At 43.6% G+C, this 19,278-nt stretch overlaps 1 protein-coding gene across 2 annotated transcripts in view; it reads left to right on the forward strand.

Moving 5' to 3' along the window:
- Window positions 1-19,278, forward strand: part of Edc3 (enhancer of mRNA decapping 3) — a 44,626-nt gene that overhangs the window by 10,315 nt on the left and 15,033 nt on the right. For both annotated transcript variants that reach the window (XM_028774398.1, XM_028774399.1), the window contains exon 4: window positions 10,254-10,589. In XM_028774398.1, the coding sequence (XP_028630231.1) occupies window positions 10,254-10,589 (336 nt within the window). The remainder of the gene's footprint in view (window positions 1-10,253; window positions 10,590-19,278) is intronic.

Raw genomic sequence — 19,278 nt, forward strand, 5'->3', positions numbered from 1 at the left:
AGTTGGTTCTCTCCTTCCAGTGTGTGGGTCCTGGGATTGACCTCAGGTTATCAGGATTGGTGGCAAGCACCTGTACTTTCTGAACAATATCACCAGCTCCCAGACTGATCATTTAAATTTTGTTGTGTTTAATGTCCCCACTAGAGGCCATTAAGGAAAGCACTTACTGGTATATATTACTCTCTGGTTCTGCTTGCTAGTAACAGATACAGAACCATAGATGAGTCACTAGAACCTGTAATGTTTTTAAACATGTGTACTAGAGTAATGTAATTTTGAGACATAACAGATTTGTTCACATCTGTTATGTTCCTTAAGTACATAAGAATGGACTTTTAAAAATTACTTCTAGGGAGGCTGGAGAGTCAGCCTTTTGGTTAAGAGTACTTGTTCTTGTAGAAGATTCCATTTTAATTCTCGGCATGCCAATGACAGTTTACAACTTTCTGTGACTCTAGTCCCAGGGGAATCTGATACTGTGTTCTGATTTCCAAAGGTACCAGGCAAACATGTGGTGCACATACATATATGTAGGCAAAACACTCATACATATTAAGTAATAAAACAGATACAAGTTTTAAAATTACTTCTAGGGCTGGAGAGAAAGCTCAGTAGTTAAGAGCACTTTGGCTGTTTTTACAGAGGACCAGAGTTCAGTTCTCAGTGCCCAAGTCAAGTGGCTCATAACTGCCTTTAACTCCAGCTCCAAAGGTCTTCTTCTATCTTTTAGATACCTGTATATATGCGTAAACACACAGACACATACATATAAATAAAAATAAATATTTAAATGGTAAACTATCTCAGTTAGGGTTACTATTGTTGCAGTGTAACACTATGACCAAAGGAACTTGGGAGGAAAGGATTGATTTAGTGTACACTTCTACATTGTGTTCATTGTTAAGGGAGTCAGGACAGGAACGTAAACAGGGAGGCAGGAGCGGATGCAGAGGCCACAAAGGAGTGCTACTTATTGGCTTGCTCCTCATGGCTTGCTCAGCCTGTCCTCCCATAGAATCCTGGACTACCACCCCAGAGATGACACCACCCACAATGGGGTGATTCCCATCCTCACCCCAGTCAATTACTAACTTAAGAAAATGGGCAGTAGGCTTGCCCACAGCCTGATCCCATGGAGGCATTTCCCAGTTGAGGCTCCCTTCTCTCAGCTGGCTCCAGCCTGTGTCAGGTGGACGATCCAGCACACTATTCTTACTTTTCTTGCATTTTATACCTAGAAGCAAATATATTAGGAATTTTAAGTGTGTATTCACTAGCACATAAACTCAAACTAGAGTCATACTAAAGCCAAGGCATTCCCTACTAAAAGGCAGAATTCAGAATGAGCTGCTTTCTAGAGCCCACATGGAGAGTTGATTATGAAAACTTCTAGATGCCGCTTACTGTCCTTTTGGTTCCTCATTATGGTCCCAGTAGCCCTGTCATAAGGCTTTGGGGTGCTGCTTCAGTTCTGGCTTGTGGTGTGACATTTGTGTCAAGCCTAACATTTTAAGTTTTAGAAATGCCTTCTTTGGACTGATGTGATGGCTCAGCAGTTAAGAGTGCTGACTGGTCTCCAAAGGACCTGCCTTCAGTTCTCAGTACCCACATGGTAGTTCACAATAATCTCCAGACTCTGATACCCTCACACAGATGCAGATGAACACCAGCACACATAAAGTAAAAACAAATCATTTAAAACAAAACAAACAAAAACAAGAAAAAGAAATACCTACTTTAAATGAAAGAAAGCAATAAAAAGAGTATTTCTAGGCAACTTAAATTCCTGTAAAGCAACTGTATGAATTAGTGATGGCCTAAACAGAAGACTGAAACTCATGCAGTAGTCTTGTGTATCCGAAGAAACACTTAGAATGCTTAGATAGAGAATGACTCGGGCCACTTGGACTTTAGTCTTTTTTGAGTGAAGTAGGAACTTTGTTCAGGTTGTCCTTGTTTTACCCTAATGTTTTATCTTAGGTGTTATTCAACATCTGTTACATTTAGAAATTACTAATCTTTAACTGACTGTGTATTTGTCTGTTTATTTATTTTGATGTGTGTGTGTGTGTGTGTGTGTGTGTGTGTGTGTGTACAGGCACCCAAGGAAGTCAGAGAAGGACAAGGGTCCTTTAGAGCTGGAGTTAGAGTAGGTTGTGATCTGCCAGTGTCTTCTAGAAGAGCAGTTTATACTCTTAACCACAGAGCCATCGCTTAAATCATAGGCTTTCCTATTTTTGTTGACAGATACTTTTGATACATACTGATCAGATACTTTGTAGAAAGTCCCTCAGTTGATATATTTGTGATTTGACTAGTTTAATATATTTTGGGTAGAAAAACACAAAGGGTAAAATACTATTTTATTACACTGTATCAAGGGTCTGTGCAGTGACCATAATTTATGACTTTCCACCATGACTTTGGTCACCTGACTAAAATAGCAAGTCGAGTTTCTCCTTTGTAAAATAATTCTGTGTAGCCTAAATACAAAGAGTCAAAAATTACTGTTGCTACAGTGTCCCCATAAATTATATGGAAGTATCAGTACCAGAGATCCCCTACCCTATGTATTTATTTATGCCCTTTTTCTTTTGAGTCAGAGTCTCACTATGTCGCCCTTGGCTGTCTAGGAACTCATGTAGACAAGGCTGGATTAGAACTCACAGATCTCTGTGAGTCTCTGCCTTCTGAGTGGTGAGGTTAAAGGTGTGTCAGTGTACCTGTCTTATTGACTCATTGATAGTAGTAGACTTTTGACTCATAGGTATTTATTTTGCCCTTGGCTTATTGTTGTTGTGTGTGCCTGTTGTGTGCCCTGTGCATTTGTGTATGCAGATCTGTCCATGTGTGTGCGTGTGTAGAGACCAGAGGTTGACACTGGGTATTTTCTTCTGTCACACTTTCCACCTTACTTTGTTTTTTGAGACAGTTTCTTACTCAAGCTGGAGCTCACCAGTTGACCGGATTGGCTGGTCACTGAGCTCCTGTGGTCTTCCTGTCTCTGCTTCCTAATGCTGGGATTTCAGAGGGCTGTGTGTGTGTGTGTCTGTGTCTGTGTGTGTCTGTGTGTGTGTGTCTGTCTGTCTGTCTGTCTGTGGGTGGGTATATGGCTGGGATCTGAATTATGAAAGTCCTGATGCTTGCATAGCACCACACTGAAGGGGAAGGGTCTCGACAGCCCTACTCTGTTATTATCTGTGGATGTTGGAGATTAAACTCAAGGCGTTGCAGGGTGGACAGGTGCCGTATCATGAGCCGTGTCCCTAGCTACTTTGCCACTTGGTGCCATATTATTTAGCTTTGGCTATAGGAACACTTTTATTTTTTATCAAGTCCCATATCCCTGTGACATACTACTGACACAGGGAAATAGTTTTTTATTCTCTACTTCCTTTATGACACTAAAGATAACTTGAGGCTTATCTTGTGCGTGTTCTGCCTTTGCCTGGAATGAATCAGGCTCCTTGTCTCCTTCTTTTGGGTATTAAAAACCAGTAGGCTTACTCATTACTAATTACTGTCATCCTTACAGCTGACAACAGACGTGTCTATATTTATAAATGTGTATAAATATTTATGTCTGGAATAATGTTTGCTATGCTAAATGTGAGTCTAAACTGACATCTCCAGCGTTATTCCATTATCTCATTGTGTCTGTTAGTTTTGTGAACGTGACAAAAACTGCAGTCACCCAGCGAGAAGGAAACTCAGTTAAGGAATTGCCTCCATTTAGACATTTTTGTTGGACAATTTCTTGACTAATGATTGATGTAGGAGCGCCCAGCCCACTGTGGGTGATGTCACTCCTTTGCCAGCTGTCCTGGGTTGTATTTCAAAGCAAGCTGAGCAAATGATGGAGAGAAAGCCAGTAAGCAGCGTTCCTCCATGGCTCCTGCTTCATCCAGTTCCTGCCTGCAGGTTCCTACTCTGCTTGAGTTCCTTCCTTGGCTTCCCTCAGTGATGAAGTGTGTGATTGGGAAGTATAAGCCAAGTAACCCTTTCCTCTCCATGTTATTTCTGGTCATGGTGCTTTTCAGAGCAACAGGAAACAAACTAGTACATTCATGGATTAGTTTTTTAAAGATGTATTTATTTTCATTTATGTGTTTGCTTTCATGAATTTTATGTACCACATGGCACAGATGTTCAAAGAGGGTGTCAGATCCTTTGGAAGTGGAGTTACAAGCAGTTGTGAGCCTCCATGTGGGTGCTGGCTCTTCACAGCTGAGAGCCGTCTCTCCAGATGATGCACTATGGACCACTTTTACCTTCTTTCACTTATTATAATCTCTCATACCAACAGTGAGGAACCTGATTCCTCCATTTGTTACCTGTTTATTACTTCCTGTGTGTATGTATATGTGTGTGCCTGTGTGTGTGTATGTATGTAGTGATACAGAGTGAACATCACTAATCTGAAGATCTAATGTTTAAAGTGCTCTGAAATCTGACACTTGAATAGTGACATGATGCCACAATTGGAAAATTCCATACCTATTCATATGTCACAGGTTGCCATCAAAATCAGGTACACTGAAAGTATTACACAAAATCACCTTCAGGCCGCATTAAGAAGGCATTTATGAATTTTGTGTTCAGTTTTGAGTCTTATTCCTAGGATAGCTTATGTATATGCAGATATTCCTAGCATCCCAAACACTTTTGGACCCAAGCATTTCCAATGGAGAATACTCAGTTATATCAGAATTACTAACTTGTACTCCCCAGCCTTGTGGGAGACTGTCACAGAGAATCTAAGTGTATGTGTGATTCCTCTTGCCTTTCATCATACAGAGTCCATTTATTTTCTGGGTTACTCAGGTGTTTTGACCCATGTTGTTGACTTGTTTCTTATATTCATAATACAGATGGGTTGCTGTTTTTTATTCCATCTTAGGATATGTCAAACCTACTGAATAATTTGTATGTTTGTCATTCCATTTTCATACAGCATAGTTTCAGTGTCCTAACCAGTCTTCTGTGCTTCACCTGTGGAGCTGCCCCTCCCCTGTCTCCACTTTCTCCTGGTGGTCCTCTAGTTTTCACTTTTCAGAATGTCAGATTAAATCACACAATATCTTAACTGTTTGATGCGGTGAAACACCATGATCAAAAAGTAAGCTGGAGAGAGAAGGGCTTATTTGTCTACACTTCCATATTGCTATTCATTATTGAAGGAAGTCAGGGCAGGACCTCACACAGGGCAGGATCCTGGAAGTGGGAGCTGATGCAGAGGCCATGGAGGGATCAGACATCTGGTCCAGGTGAGGGGAGTCACCTTAGGTTTATTAAGTATAGAGGTCTCTGTGTGGGTAAAAATCGTATTTGTCATGCTGGTGTAAAAAAAAAACCAAAAAAAAACCCTCTTTTTAAAATCCTATGTCAGCTGAAAATAAGGACTCTTAGGGACTGATAAAGACACTCTTCTGAGATCACATTGTGATCGTGACTGTGGCAGTCACTCGTTGGCCGTGTGCTGTGGAGTGGTGAAGGCTCTTGTCCTCATGGGCCGTGAGAGGACTTTGAGCTTGTTTTTATATGAGCAGAGGTCGTCTATCACATAAGGCATTGTGGGGGCTCTTAGTGCCTGTAATTCCAGCTCCAAGGGATCTAATGATTTCTGCTGGCCTCTGAGGCATTTCCCCACCCCCAGCCCAGAAACACATACGCACAAAATCAGAAGTAAAATAAAATCATAGGTACGTTATGTTACTTGATGCCAGGTTTCCCTTTCCTCTATTGAAGATAGAAATTGGAAAATATAATTAAACCTTTTGTTGGAAAGTGTTGGATGTTAACTTGTTGCAGCGTGGTTGGGCTTTAATGAACTATCGGACTTGGTCGTCATCTGAGGTTGGGGCTTACACTTTCATGGTCCTACTGGAAGCCCTCTTGACTCTGAATCTCTTTGGCTCTGTTTCATCTGTTTGTCAGGCTGGAAAGAACAGAGCTGTGATTTGGTAAGTGACCGGAATGTTTCCAATGTTGACAGGCTTTCTGTCATAAATTCTGAGTCTGGACCCAAAATATTTCAGTTTGACTATCAGGCTTCCTTTAGAACCTTAAGTATAGGACAGAGTTTCCTCTTATACTCTATGCATGACAGAAGCCTGTTAGTAAGTGACAGTAGGGTTACACAACTGTGGGCTTGTTACAAAATGTTCTGGCCAAAGGGCCAGTGTATCAAAGACTGGCAGAAAAATGGCCCAGGAAGGCCAGCTCCCGGTCTTAATGTGTAGTCCTTGTTTGAAAGGTGTGCAAGCTTGGAAAGGACTGTTTATCTTTTCCAAGGGAAGCTCCTCGTTCTCCCAGTGGCCAGAGGCCAGCATGCTCAGTGCATTGCCAGACCCATGGCTGAGGGAGCCAAGTACTGAGCGAGCTGCTTCTCCAGGGACTAAGAGTGTCTGTACTAGAGTATAAGAGCTGGGAGACTGACAGCCGACTGACTGTCCTACCTGTTTTTCATTAAAGACACAAGTCTACTTATTTCCTAATCATTTTTTTCCTGTCTTGGGATTTATCAGTATTTTCTTGGAAAACAATGATGATAGTGTTGGGAAGATAGATAGTCCTAGTTTAGAGTACAGCTCCTGAGTGGACACGCGTGTGGAGAGAGGAGCACACGCCACAGGTACTGGAAATCTAAATACACAGCTCTGGGTGCCAGTTAAATTTGTAGACTTCTACAGCTAAGTCAAAAATAGTGGTCAGTGCCCAGAATCTTAGGCCAGACGTCATTTTCTGCCATGGCTCTTGCTGCCTTTGTAGCGGGGCATTGTGTAAGCGCGCTGAGAGGCTGCTGCTGTATGGCCGCCCGGGTTTGTTTTCTTTGGCTTTGTACTGGGCACTTCAGTAGCGCGTCATGGTCTAGTGTGATACTGACTGAGCTCATACTGTATTAACTTTCTTGTTGCTGTTGACTGATACTACTTTATTAAGTTTCTAGTATCCAGACTTATACATTCTATGATAGTCATTAGAGCTATTGATTGGCTCAACAACTTAATTATTGCCTGTTAATCCAGCAGTCTTTGTGTGCTGCTGCCTTCCATAATGTTACGTAACAACCAAGCAGTATAACAGCACTGTTCTTAGAATATGTCCTCATCAGTAAACGACTCAGGCATTGTAATTTAAATATGATACAGCCAAGTGTGGGGCACACACACCAGCTTTTCCAAGGCAAGACTTGGTCTTTTTATTTATTTACTTTTTTTTTTTTTTTTTTTTTTGGTTTTTCGAGACAGTGTTTCTCTGTGTAGCTGTGTAGCCCTGGCTGTCCTGGAACTCACTCTGTAGACCAGGCCAGCCTCAAACTCAGAAATCCACCTGTCTCTGCCTCCCAAGTGCTGGGATTAAAGGCATGTGCCACCACCGCCCGGCATTTATTTAGATTTATTTATGTATGTGAGTACACGGTTGCTGTCTTCTGACACACCAGAAGAGGGCATCAGATCCCATTACAGATGGTTGTGAGCCACCATGTGGTGCTCTGGAAGAGCAGTCAGTACTCTTAACTGCTGAGCCATCTCTCCAGCCCCAAGACTTTGTCTTTTTTTTTAAAAAACAAACAACAAAAAAAACCCTATCCACTTGTATATACAGACTTAGTAAACAGAGAACTCTGGGTTTTCTCCAGATCTCTTAGAAATGACAGTGACTTGCTGGCGTGACACCTCATAGGGATGCCAGTGTACATCAACGTACTGAATGCACGAAGTGTAATTTCCTACAGTTTTTACGTAAAAGTGAGTAATAAGATGTTTTGTGACATCTTCTGCATCCCAGTGGATCGTCCTGTTTGGACCTCGGGATGAGCACATCCACCAAAGAGGCAATTGGGTTACGCGCCTATTTCCTAATAGAGAGTTGATTTAATATTGGGCCAGTGCATTGAATATTTGAAAGACAGACTTTTTGTCCTATGCTTTCTACCCTTTAACTGCAGATACTACTGATGGCATATTATTTTATTTTAACTTTGTATTTTCATGCCTGTTCTTAATCCAGCTCTATTTCTTACCCATAGCTCTGTGGCACTTTATAACTTTCTGGGCTGGGGAAACATCTCAGCGGGTAAAAGCACTTGTGTGGAAGCATGAGGACCTGAGTTCAAATCTCCATCACCCAAGTGAAATCTGAGCATGGCTGCCTGTGCCTGTAACCTGTGCATGTCAGAGGCAGGAGCGTCTCTGGGGCTGCCAGCCTAGCTGCAGGCTCACTGAGAGACCCTGTTTGGGGAGTAAGCTGGAAAGTGATGTGTGTAGCAAGACTCCCGACATCCTCTGGACACACATACACAGCTGAAAACCTTGTAAGGTTTGAGTCCACACGTGTTCACTGTTGGTATACTTTATTTTCTGAGGTCAGTATTGATCGTGCACAGTCTGTTCCTAGCACTTGGTTATGCCAATCAGCATGCCATCAGGGAAATGTTTGACAAACCATTGAAAGTGCAATTTAATCTGCTCTCTGAATTTTTCTCCTTTTGTAGGGGTTTATAATCTAAACTGTTAATGATATCTTGGCTACTCTTTCCCTTTCATTATTTTCACTGTGTTTTGTTTTTTTCTCAGAGACCAAAATCACAGATTTCCTACTATCAAAACCAGCAAAAATTTTTCTATACCTAGACATTAGGAAAACATGAGTTATACTTGCATAATATTTATACTTCAGAATAATGTTGAATAGCTCTGCTTGTGTGGGTTAATTTGTCAGCTGTTTATTGACTGCCTAGAAGCTGTGCTGTGAATTCTTTGCCTGATGGAGATACAAGACTGTTGTAACTCTTGGTTTTTGTTTTATATTTTACAACAAGATCTCATGTGGCCTAGGCCAGTAGGTGACCTTGAGACCTGCCTCCCCTTCTCAGTGTGGGGATTACAGGTGTGCCCACCGTTTGTGGTGCCAGGGATTGAAGCCAAGGGTTAGTGAATGCAGGACAAGTACTCTTGCCAGCTGGGCTTCAACCCATCCCCAAATCCTGTAACTCTGTCTGTACATCGTGTTTGTGTGTGTCTGTGTGGTTTTATATGCATGTGTGCATGCTAATACACATCCACATGTGCACGCACTGCCAGAGGTCAACACTGGGTTCCCGCTTTCATCCTTTCCTTAGTCTCTGAGACAGAATCTCCCTCACTGAACCTAGACTTAACGGATTTTCCTGGGCTGGTTGGCTCACCAATAGCTCTCAGGGTCCTTCAGTTACTGGAGCCTGCAGCCAGCTTTTATATCTGTACTAGGGATCTAACCTCAGGCTGTCGTGTTTGCTCAGCACATACTTTAATGATTGCTGTTTTCTCAGCCTCTAGATTATATAACATAATGATGACAAAACTAGCTGAAAAGCTCTTGTCCCATTGAAGGATTGTGACAAAGGGAGCCATGTGGCCCATTGAAGGATTGTGACAAAGGGAGCAATGCAGTTGAGCCGAGATGTGTGTAGGTGTGATTTATAAAGATAATTCTTGGTTCTCCGAGAATGGTTGGTTTGGAGAAATTTATGTGGCTTTCTCTTTGGTGACAAGAGAAGTGTCGATTGACATGTCGCAGCCAAGTAGAGTCTAAGAGACAGGGTGGGTGGGTGGGTGCCGCCGTGTTGATGTTTGCTGTGCTCGGCTCCTCTTTGATAGTTCAGAAAACGCTTACGTAGAGCAGATAAAGTTCTGAGAAAACAAGGATTGAAAGGCCTTTCAGGCTCTCTGGATCTGCTGTCTGGATTCCTGCCTGCTGTGGTCTCGCCTGGGGGTAAATGAGGTCAGAAAGAACTCGATGTTAGAGAGTAAGAGCTGAGCAGTCTTCATCCCTGTACCTGGTGGCTGCGGCTGGCCTGGCCTGAGGACATGCTGCTGCCACCCTTGCCGTTCAGTTCTTATTTGATAAGCTTCTGTTGCCTTATATGGTAGCGTACCCCTGTGATCCAAGCTGTTTGGGAGTTCAGGGCCAGCCTGAGATATTTATTGATATCCTCAATAAACAAAGCTTCTGTCATCTCTTCCCTTAGGAAAGGAAGCACTGATTAAGGTTTTCAGGACTACTGCCTTTTTCATGTTCAGTTATTTGGGTGATTTCTTAGATTGATGATTCCGTGTGAGATTTGTATGCTTGTCTTTTTTTCTGCTAGTGTGATGCCAAAATATCCTGCCTCTCCCTTTAACTCTACTCTCTCAGGTGACTACCGTCTTCCACTGACAGTCCACATTGCCACACTGATTTTGTTCTTTACCCCCCCACCCCGTCCCCAGGGTCATCTAGTAGCAGGCACCCAAACCAGGCGACCCCAAAGAAAAGTGGTTTAAAGAACGGCCAGATGAAGAGCAAAGACGACGAGTGCTTTGGTGATGACATCGAGGAGATCCCAGACACGGACTTTGACTTTGAGGGGAACCTGGCCCTTTTTGACAAGGCAGCTGTGTTTGAGGAGATCGACACTTACGAGAGGAGAAGTGGCACCCGTTCTCGGGGTGTACCAAATGAACGTCCCGCTAGGTACCGCCATGATGAAAACATCCTGGAATCGGAGCCGATTGTGTACCGTAGGATCACAGTGCCACACAGCGTGAGCAAGGAGTTCTGCACAGGTGAGTCACACTGCGTCCTGCTGTGGGCTGCTCTTATTCCTGAGTTTGCTTAAAACAGAAAAACCCAGTTGTTTGGAGGTCAGCGTCTTCGTCAGAAATTAGTGACCTAGCTGTTGATGAGTGTTACTGTTTGTCGGGGACTGTGGCTAACTCAGCACTGAGCTACGGTGGAAGGGTAATTTCAGTACTTGTCCCTTTGTGTCCTAGATCTGGCAGACACAGTGTTCACCTGACCTTTTCTTTGGTCTGGTCTCCCTGATAACTCTATATATTTATTTCATCAGAAATGTAGCTCTGTTTGCTAGTTTTTGACTGAGGCAAGAAAGAATCGAAGATGGGTAAAATCCATGTATTAAATTGGAGTATTAGGAGATTACGTGTGTTTGTCCTTCTGCCCTTATCTGCCTTGGCCACTGAGAGTTTGGCTGGCTAAGGTTCTCTCCTAACGAAGTAGTCCCTTTGTAGTTATAAAGCCACTGTATTATAGTGTAGTTCTCTTGCCTTAGTGATTTTCTTTTAGATTGATTTATTTTTTAATTTTATGTGTCTGTGCATTTTGTTTGCATGTCTTTTATGTGTGTGCAGTGCGCTTGGAGCCCAGAAGAGGGCACTGCATTCCCCTGGACTGGAGTGTAGTCAGTTTTGAGAAGCCTTGTAGGAGCTGGGAATACAGCCCCAGTCTTCTAGAAGAGTAGCCTCTACCTCAGTTAGTTTTAAGGGTTTGTTTTGTTTTAGACGGGGTTTCACTAGGTAGCCCTGACTGTCCTGGAACACCCCAGAGATCAGCTACCCCTGTCTCCCAAGCACTGGGACTGGAGAAGTCTGCACCACATTCAGCTGTTCTGTTTTTTATTTTAATTTTATTTAATTTTATTTTTTAAAGATTTGTTTATTTTATATATATGGATGTTTTATCTGTACATCTATCTGCATACCAGAAGAGGTCATCTGATTGCCCGAGACCTCAGTTATAGATGGTTGTGAGCTACCATGCAGGTGCTGGGAAGTGAACTCAGGACCCTGAAAGAGCAGTTACTGTTCTTAACCTTGAAGCTAGCTCTCCAGTTTCTGACTTTGAAAAAAATCTTAGTCACTGTTCTATTGCTATGAAGAGACACCATGACCAAGGCAACTCTCATGAAAGCAAGCATTTAATTGGGAGGTTGCTTACAGTTTCAGAGGCTTGGTCTATTATCTTGGCAGAGAGCATGGCTGCAGATGGGTGTGGTGCTGGAGAAGTAGGTGAGAGCTGTATCCTGATCCACAAGCAAGAGGTTGGGATGTTGGGGAGAGAGAGAGGGAGAGAGAGAAGAGGAGAGGACAGGAGACGGAAGAGGTGAGAGGGAGAGAAAACTGAGCACCTGGTTCTGGTACAGGCTCCTGAAACCTCAAAGCCCATCCCCAGAAGCACACCCACTCCAACAAGGCTACACCTGCTAATCCTTTTAATTCTTTCAAATAGTACTACTCCCTGTGACTAGACATTCAAATATAGGAGCCTGTGGGGACCATTCTCATTCGAATTACCACAAGCTTGTCTTCAAATCTATGGCCCTGGCAGGTGAAAGAAGCCGTAGGAGACTGCCTCATCAGTGTCCCTCATCAGTGTCCAAACCACACAGGAACCAGATTTGTTAGAATACAGTGCACAAATCATTGCTGAGTGATCCTAAGAGCCAAAGGGAAGCCATAATTGTTTACTAAATAGAAAAGAAAATGAGTATGTTTCCATTTTAGTTTGAAGAATACAAAGACTTTAATTGAGTGCTCACAGGAAGAAATGTGTAGACACCTGAGCTGCCTGTGGTGAAATTTCTGCCGTGACTAGGAGATGACAGCTTGTGCACCTGTGAAGGACAGGCAGACTGCCAGGCTGAGACAGCAGTTGTCCCAGTTCTCCACAGGAGACCCTGGGAGGCATGCCTCTTTAGGAGGGAACTTCTTAAGTCTCAGTGTGACTGCTGAACTCCTTTGGGTTCTTAAACTACTTGTATATGGACAGGTAGCCTTGCTCAGATTTCAGGCTCTCCTCCCTCCCTTCTTTCTCTCTTTCTGTTTTTGTTTTTTGGAGACAGGATTTCTCTGTGTAGTCCTGACTGTCCTAGAACTCACTATATAGATCAGGCTGGCCTCAAACTCAGAGATCCACTCACCTTTGTTTTCCAAGTGATGGGATTGCACCACCACTGCCCAGCCTGATTCTCAGGCTTTTCAAAATTACCTACTAAGCACACTCTTCGACCTACCAGCTGCTTTTCTTGCCGTGACTCTCTATGCTGTCTGCCCTGTGATGCTACAAAGTGGGGTTGGATTATGAAGTATGCGGTTTCCAGGAATTATGAGACCACAGGAATGCCTGAGCTTGGGAACATTATGGTCTGCCTTGTAGTTACGTGACTATGAAGGTAAGAGTCCACAGTGAGGATGAGGAGAACATGTCAGATCCTTAAGAACCCAAGAAGACATTTCCTGAAGAGACCGTGCTCATTTTCCCCATCAGACACTGCATCTCTCCAGATTTGTTTTCATACATCTTTTATTTTAATGATAGGAATAGAAAGTTCAGTCCTCATGAAATTATTTTCCAAGAAACCATATGCCACAGGTGCTAGTTCTTGACCAAGAACTCAAGGGATAGCAGCTTGTGGTAAGTGGCATTCTCCTAGTGCATGGCAGTCAGGTCACAGGAAGCCCAGCAGCCTCTTGCCACTTGGTTTTTCCTGTTTTCCCTAATAGCAGTCAGTAGAAACTCATTCCCTTTGTCATGCTAGAAATAGAGCAACAGTTGTCTCACTGAGCGGTCTCTGCTACAGGTAAAATCGTCATTTCTTCTCTAGCTCCAAAGCAGTCTTCAGAGCAGGTTTTTACTGAGCAGTATCAACTAGCGAAGAGTTAGACACTCTTCAGTTCCAAACGTCAGCATCAGAGTAAAGCCATCTGTCCAGGATATTCGGAGAAATAATCTATGTGATACACCTTTTTCTCCTGTGTATGTGGACAAGTTAAGAAGGGAAGACTGTGTAAGACACGAAATCTGATAAATGGCAGACAGACTGCAGTCTCTTAAAAAGTTCTGTCTCCGAAATGGACCAGTCTGATCAGTAATTTACAGGAGTGGCCTGGAGAGCTCTCAGGTGTAGCCTTGTAGCATTCACGTTTTGAGTATTGGATGCTTTCATTTTTGTGAATGCCTAGAGTAGTGGAAGAAGAGCGACACGCTGATCACCTGTGTGGTGGTAGCTTGGGTTTTAGACTTCTGACAGCCTGCTGCTGCTGTCCTGCATATTCATGCTAAGTAGTGTCAATAGCACATAAGCAGGTATTTGGTAATGGGACAATTTCTCTGCCAGCAAAGACGGGGATGGGCTATGTGTGTGTGTGAGAGAGGGAGAGGGGGAGGGAGAGGGAGAGGGAGAGGGAGAGAGAACGTGACCAAGAACACGAGTGTGAGTGTGCCTGAGTGTGCACGCGCACATACTTATTACAGTAGGTCAGTTGACTGGGAAAATACATCCAGGAGCAACTAAATTTAGGTCCTTGTTTAACCCAAGTTTCTCTGGAAAGCCCCTTTTGGTTCTTTGTCGAGGCTGTTGTTTCTACTGGGACAGGTTGTAAGACAGCCTTAACTTAGGCCTACCCTGTAAGATCAGAATGTTCAGTAGTTACTCCCAAATGGGTCAAGGTATCTCTGGATCCAAACTTACAAGTTGAAAATCTGTGGAAAACAATTTGTTAGTCTATGTGCATGTGAGTATACTAGGTACAGTGAGGAAGTCCTCAGAGAACACTGCTTAGCCAGAGGAGAATTTCTGCAAAATGTACTCTGACCAGTTGGGTCTGACAAAACACTGTGCTTGTGCTGGGACAGTTTCTCAGTCAGTGGAAAGCTTGCAGTACAAGTGTGGGAATCTAATCTGAGTTTGGCTGCACAATACCCACATAAAAAACTGTGTGTGGCAATACATGCCTGTAATTCCAGAGTGGTGTACACGGAGACAGGAGGATGGATTCCTATAGCTTTCTGGCCAGCCAGTGTGTCAGGGTCTATTTTAGATGTGGTTTTAAAAAGTAAGGTAGTGACTGGGTGATGGCGGTGGTGGTGCATGCCTCCGGCCTTGATATGCACTCATAAAAGCACAGACACCAGAAGAAACTGCTGTGCCTATTATTTGTAACTTGCTCTTAATGTAGTAGGAGCCAGGCATGGTGGTTCACACCTTTAGTCCCAGCACTCGGGAGGCTGAGGCAGACAGATCCCTGAGTTTGATTCCAGCCTGGTCCACAGAGCAAGTTCCAGGACAACCAGGGAGCCTGTCTCAAAAAACCAAAGGAACTACAAAAGGATATAGTAGGAAGCCCTGGGGTACAGCTTAGCAGCCAAGAGCTTGATTTGCATGCTCAAGGCCTTGGCTCAGGCCTCTGCATGGGAATAGAAGTGGGAGTCATAGGAGATGACCTGAAAGATACCCTGAATGCCCAGAGCACAGGAGGGTGTGGATAGAGAGAGCTGGGTGTTGAAAGGCAGGCAAGCTTCAGGTGGGGTTGCGAGCTTTACTAAGGAACAGAACAGAAGCTCTTGGGCAGGATTTTCTGGGCTGAGAAGAGGGCGTTTATTGTCACGAGGCAGGCACTGAGGACTCTAGTGAGCAGAAGGCTTGGGGTGGTTGGTCACCAGCTGGTTTGCTTCAGGATAGAATTTGTAGGGTGGCTAGAAGGTAATAAAAGCAGCTTTGAACCAGAGCACAGAGGGCCTTGTATAGATTTGCTAGCTTTGTCCTAAACCTGGGGAACAACTGAAGGATGTCATTTTAATTAAAAAATTTTTTTGTATATGCATGTGTGTGCACAAATCTGTATGTTGTATTTATGCTGTGGTGCACATGTGGGGTCAGAGGACCACTTGGAGATAACAGTTCTTTTCTTCCACTGTGTGGGTCCCTGGTGTACCAGTCTTTACCCCATCTCTCCAGCCCAACTGAAGGATTTTAGATCAGAGCATTATGTGATGCCAATCCTACTGGGCTTTGGTAGGATTTAGCACAGAATGAGAGGAACAGAAGACACTGGAGCAGGATCAGTTTGACGTTCAAGGTGAAACTAACGTATCAGGATTTTGGACCATCAAGTGTAAATACAAAGATGAGAAAGATACAACAGGAGAACTTGATACAATAGGATAATTGAACGCCGTTGACTAAACCAGAGGATTGAGAGGGACTAGATGTGTGGTGACGGGAGCGGCTGTAGGAGCCGGGCTGTTCTAGGTTGCTTGACTGCAGAGAGTTGTATATGGCTTTGTGATATAAGTCCCCCACCCCTCTTTTCTTCTGTAATGCCTTGCAGTTGAGCCCAGAGAAAGAAAAAGGTAGAGGTTTCACTGAAGGATAGAGAGCTGAGAGGGTAGTTTCAGTAATAAGGAGTTTGAGTTGTAAGGACCATGGGAAGCTACTGAGCCTGTGCCCTTCTCTGTAGAGTGGGGTGATCGTTGTCAAATAAAATAGTCTGAAAGGCAACCTGCACAGTTCTGAGTTCCTATTGGTCACTCAGTAAATACTTGAGTTTAAATGTAGTTGCAAAGGCTGCCTCAGTAAGATGATGTGGGTCTCCCAGTTCTCATGGGTCATTGGCCGGTACAGTCCACGAGGGTACTGGGACCAGAGACGTCCAATAGGAGGTTCAGAAGCCCTGTGAGTATGTACAGTAAATAAACTGTCCCCATACGGGGTCCTGCAGTCAGTAGGTAGATCAACTTTACTTAGGGTAATTAAAGTCATATAAAGTTTTTGGGGACTAAGGGTAGAGACATCTAGGATAGGCAAAGGTTATTGGCTGGGAGCTTAGGGTACCTGGACCACCTCATTAGCATGGAGAAGCGTTTCAGATGGCTGAACAGCTTTGTCAGGAGAAAGGAAATTGATCCTATAAACTAATTGAGGCTACATGACATTCCTCATATAGAGGTGAGTATGGGGTCTCAGAATTCCCTAGACAAGGTCAGAGAAGGGAGTCTCCCATATTGCACCGAGCCCAGAGGCTATCGAGTCATGTGGACTTTGACCTTAATTATCAGAGTTTTCCTACAAGGTTATTTCAAAGCATCAACATTTACAAAATACACCAAGTGCCAGACACTAGGTACTAGATAATCCAGATACTCAGTTACCTCAGGATCTTTAGGGTGCTGGACAGCCAAATATGTAAATATCCAAATATAGAAATGGGTTCAGTGCTTAGCTGAAATGGGTGGTGGCTCCTGGTGCAGTAGCATTATAATCAACAGCTTAACAGGTAATGCACAGTGAGTATTTGCTGTATCCAAATACCATTCAAAGTACCCCAGGTACTTAGGTCCTAGGATTTCCGTGGGATCTCTGAGATTGTACTGTTGAGTTCTTGTCTTTGTCATCACATCTCGTGCTACCTTGTAAACCCCCAGATACCCCTGGGAATCCTCTATCGGGCCTTTCTGTTCTACTTTTTTTCTGCCTTCATCTCTTTGATAAACACTTTGTGTTTGAAAAGCCTTCTGAAGTGTGGCACTACCCGTTCTCCTCAGTTGACCCTGATGTAAGCCAGCCTTTAGGGGCAGAGAGTGATGCCTTAACTGCATGTGCATTGCCCATTCTGGTCTCTGGAGTTTTGTCTGATTCCTCTCCATTTGGGGCCCCTCCTCTCTTGAGACTACAGTCCTGCATGCCATTAAGACACAGCTGACATGGAGTAATGGCCGCCTTCTGCGCAGCTCCTGGTTTGAAGCCCATGCTTGGCACCGTGCTCAGTCGACACAGTTTAGGACGCTATGTGTTCTCTTGGATTCCTGCATGTGTATTTTTTCTGTTCAGATTCTAAAACTCTGGAAGTAAGGTCTGAGGATTGTCACTCTACTCCTTAGCCTACCACTGGCTTGGTGCTTTGTTACTTTGCAAACAGTTAAGGATCATATTCTGAAGCACTTAACTGTGTTGTTTTTTCTTTGAAACTGTGTGTGGTTTGTGTGTGTGTTTAACAGTGCAAACTCCATATTGAAACTATTTAAATATTCTAAAAAACCACTACAATAGTGTAGTGAATAACCAACCATCCATCCTTCATTCAAGACATTCAGTTACCATTTGGCACGTTTGTTTAAGTATGTACACATAGCACCTTTCTGAATTATTTAGAATTTATCTGTACATAACCATTGTCCTTCTACCCCCAAGTGCATTTATTCTGTGAGATACTTACTACTTTGTACAATCAGACTACAGGATTGCTCTTAGGAAATTCTAAATTGATATAAAAATATTACCTAAAATACATATATACAAAGCTTTGCAACTTTTTAAAGTGTTCTTTATTTTCAGGTTTCAGGGGGACATTTTTTTGTTCTTTGGCTTTTTGAGACTGGATTTCACTGTGTATCCTCCTTTTGCCAAGAATTGGCTATCATCTTGCTTCAGCCTCCTGAAGCTGCCTTACAGACATATACCACCATGCCTGGCCTTCAGCACTTATCTTTAAATTCTGCTTTGCACAGGGCATGGTGGTGCACACCTCCGACATGGTAGGGGTTGGGGGCCGGTGCTTGCCACAGTGAGCTTAGTGGTCAGAGGACAACCTTAGGATGTCCTGTCCATCAACCTTTACGTGGATTCCAGGGACTGAATTTGGTTACCAGGCTTTTACAGCAAGTGCCTTTTACTCTATGAGCCAATGTGGCACCACTCCAGTAATGCTTTTTGTTTTCATTTTGGGACAGTTTCTTATTACAGAGGCCAGGCTGGCCTGGAACTTAGAATTGCACCTACCTTTGCTTCCTGAGTGCTAGGATAGAGTCATACACCAACATGCTCAGCCCAGTGTTTTTATAGCTGATTTTAGATCACTTTCCCTGTATACAGTTACTTGTTGGGTTCCTTTCGCTTCCTAAAGTCTAGACCAATTTCTGTACTGTTTGTTGTCTTGTTTGGTTGGTTGGGGTTTTTTGTTGTTGTTTTTGTTTTTTTTGAGACAGGATCTCACTACGTAGCTCCAGCTGGCCTAGAACTTGCTATGTAGCCCTGGCTGGCCTTGAATTCACCTGTCTTTGCCTCCCGAATGCTAGGACTAAAGGCATGTCCCAACATACTTGGCTACTGTTCGTTATCTTTTGTGGCACTCATACTTGTGAGTAGTCTAGGTCAGTGCTTTGTAGACTGTCAGGTTAGGCATGCCCTTCAGTGATGAGTAGGGTCATGTCTTTCTCAAAGCACCACATGAGGAGTGCGCATGTAAGTCTAGCCTGTAGCCAGGCCATGGTAGGTCATTTGGTAAGGTATTGTCCCTCTGACCTTTTCATTGTCGTGGTATTTGTCTTTTGATTTGATTGTTTAATTTATTCTGTTCCATATATCCGTACAGTGATCATGTTCACCTCTAACAGTCCCCTCTGTTTTGTTTAATTTTTTTCTAACCTACTAAGTCCAACTAGTGCCGCCTCTTGCATGCTCCCCGGCCTTCTCTTGTGCAGGCAACCACAAAAGCCATGTCATATACAGAGGATGGAATTTCTCAGCATCCTTCCCATTCCTGAGCTCTGACATTCTTTCTGCCTCTTCCCCTAGGACGTGGCCTGAGCCTTGGGGCTTGGGAAAAGTTGAGAAGATTCTAGTACTAGGAAAGGGAAGCTAAGAGCTCCTAAAGGACTGTTGGAGTAGCAAGTGGAAGC

The sequence above is a fragment of the Grammomys surdaster genome, unplaced genomic scaffold, assembly GCF_004785775.1.
Source record: "Grammomys surdaster isolate TR1022 unplaced genomic scaffold, NIH_TR_1.0 241, whole genome shotgun sequence".
In the NCBI taxonomy this organism is placed as follows: domain Eukaryota; kingdom Metazoa; phylum Chordata; class Mammalia; order Rodentia; family Muridae; genus Grammomys; species Grammomys surdaster.